Source organism: Cebus imitator, unplaced genomic scaffold (genome assembly GCF_001604975.1).
Source record: "Cebus imitator isolate Cc_AM_T3 unplaced genomic scaffold, Cebus_imitator-1.0 Scaffold101, whole genome shotgun sequence".
NCBI classification, from domain to species: Eukaryota; Metazoa; Chordata; class Mammalia; order Primates; family Cebidae; genus Cebus; species Cebus imitator.
In genome coordinates this window covers 1,739,724-1,741,477 of record NW_016107416.1, presented here as the reverse complement: position 1 = coordinate 1,741,477, position 1,754 = coordinate 1,739,724, and the positions used below count along the sequence as shown (strand labels likewise).

The window sequence follows — 1,754 nt, the reverse complement described above, 5'->3', positions numbered from 1 at the left end:
GGCACAATCTCGGCTCACTGCAACCTCCGCCTCCCGGGTTCAAGCAATTCTCCTGCCTCAGCCTCCCGAGTAGCTGGGACTACAGGTGCACGCCACCGCGCCCAACTAGTTTTTGTATTTTTAGTAGAGACGGCGTTTCACCATGTTGGCCAGGATGGTCTCGATCACTTGACCTCGTGATCCGCCTGCCTCGGCCTCCCAAAGTGCTGGGATAACAGGCTTGAGCCACCGCGCCCGGCAACTTGTTAAACTCTTAACACGCCTCCTACCCACCTCTTCAACCGGAGGAAATAAAAACCTCTAAGGCAGAATGTCTCCTCAAACGTTGGGGCCACGTGTTATCTGTAACATGGTTCTCAGGTGTAAAAGCCTCCTCCCTTCTCCCAGAACCCGGGCGATACCAGGTACCCACGCTACCCTGAGTAGTTCTGTGCTTAAGTCTTTCCCTCTCCACGTCTGTGCAGTACGACCTTCCCCCTTTAACGGCTCGCTCTCCCACCTACCTTAAAGATGGCGTAGCCAACGGACGTTTCAAACAGAACCAACATGGTGAGCCCGGGTCAGGGCGCCGCGCGGCCTGCCACGAGCTGTGACCTCAGTTCAAAAACGCCGACTATGCGACTCCAACAGGTCCGCTAGGCCGCGGTGCGCAAATCACAAATGTGCTGGCCTTCCTGCAGAAAATCAGAACACGTTGCCTAAACCTTCCAAGCCAGACTGCGCGGAGAACGCTAGTACGCGCTTCTCCTTCTCTAAGGATTCTGGGATAGCGACGTCACTTCCGCAGAAGACTGCCGCAAACCGTGCCGTCACTTCCAGAATGTTCCCGCCACAGCGGGCGGAGGTGGGCCGGGAAAGTTTGTATCGCGAGATCTAAGGCCTGAACGGAGCCTTTGCGTTTTTGTTTTGTTTTGTTTTTCTAGAGGGAGCGTTGCTGTCTTCCAGGCTGGAGTGCAGTGGCGCGATGACGGCCCACTGCAACCTCTAACTCCCAAGTTCCACTGATCCTCCCACCTCAGCCTCCCAAGCAGCTTGGACTAAAGGCCTGTACCACCACACTCAGCTAATTTTTTTGTAGAAACGCAGTTTTGCCGTGTTGCCCAGGCTGATTTCGGACTCCTGATCTCAAGGGATCCTCCCACCTCAGCCCCTCAAAGTGTTGGCATTTCAGGCGTGGGCCACGGCGCCCAGCCGCCGCCAGAGATTTAAAGGGGAAAAAAAGTTATTATTTTGTTAACCCTTCATGAATGATATATTTACTTTGACAGAAACGCGGAGCTATCTCCGTCCCTGTCTGCCTCAGGCATCTGGAATTTGAAATGCCGGCTAGTGTCCATAGACATTACCCCCTTTCAAGCCGTGCCTTGAACCGACGGCCTCGGAATGACACCATCATTGTCACTATATTTGCAAGTATTCCTGGCGGTTCTTTCTGGCCAAATTGATTATTAGCACAGATTTATCTCAATAAGCCTCTCCCATTTTATTTGTTAAAATGACCCCAGGGTATGAATTTAGACTGTCTTCTTGGCTTAGTGTAATTTGCTTATATAGAGGCTTTGCGGTCTCAGGGACTGGGATTAAATACCCCAGTTCTTTCACAAGTCTGCTAACAACAGGAGTAAAATTTCCTCACTTTCCAGGCCCTATATGCACATTGTTCTTAATCATTAAATTGCAACCTGCTCAAGATTATGGAACATTAGAGGCCGCGCGAGGTGGCTCAAGCCTGTAATCCCAGCACTTTGGGAGGC

General features: G+C 51.8%; 1 protein-coding gene across 3 annotated transcripts in view; it reads right to left on the bottom strand.

Moving 5' to 3' along the window:
- NOP58 (NOP58 ribonucleoprotein) overlaps positions 1 to 771 on the bottom strand; it is a 37,159-nt gene extending 36,388 nt beyond the window's left edge. For all 3 annotated transcript variants that reach the window (XM_017536817.2, XM_017536816.2, XM_017536815.2), the window contains exon 1: positions 504 to 771. Coding sequence is in view for 1 of the 3 variants with exons in the window: in XM_017536815.2 (XP_017392304.1) it covers positions 504 to 548 (45 nt within the window). In the remaining 2 variants the exon portion in view is untranslated. The remainder of the gene's footprint in view (positions 1 to 503) is intronic.
- Positions 772 to 1,754: the final 983 nt, after the last annotated feature.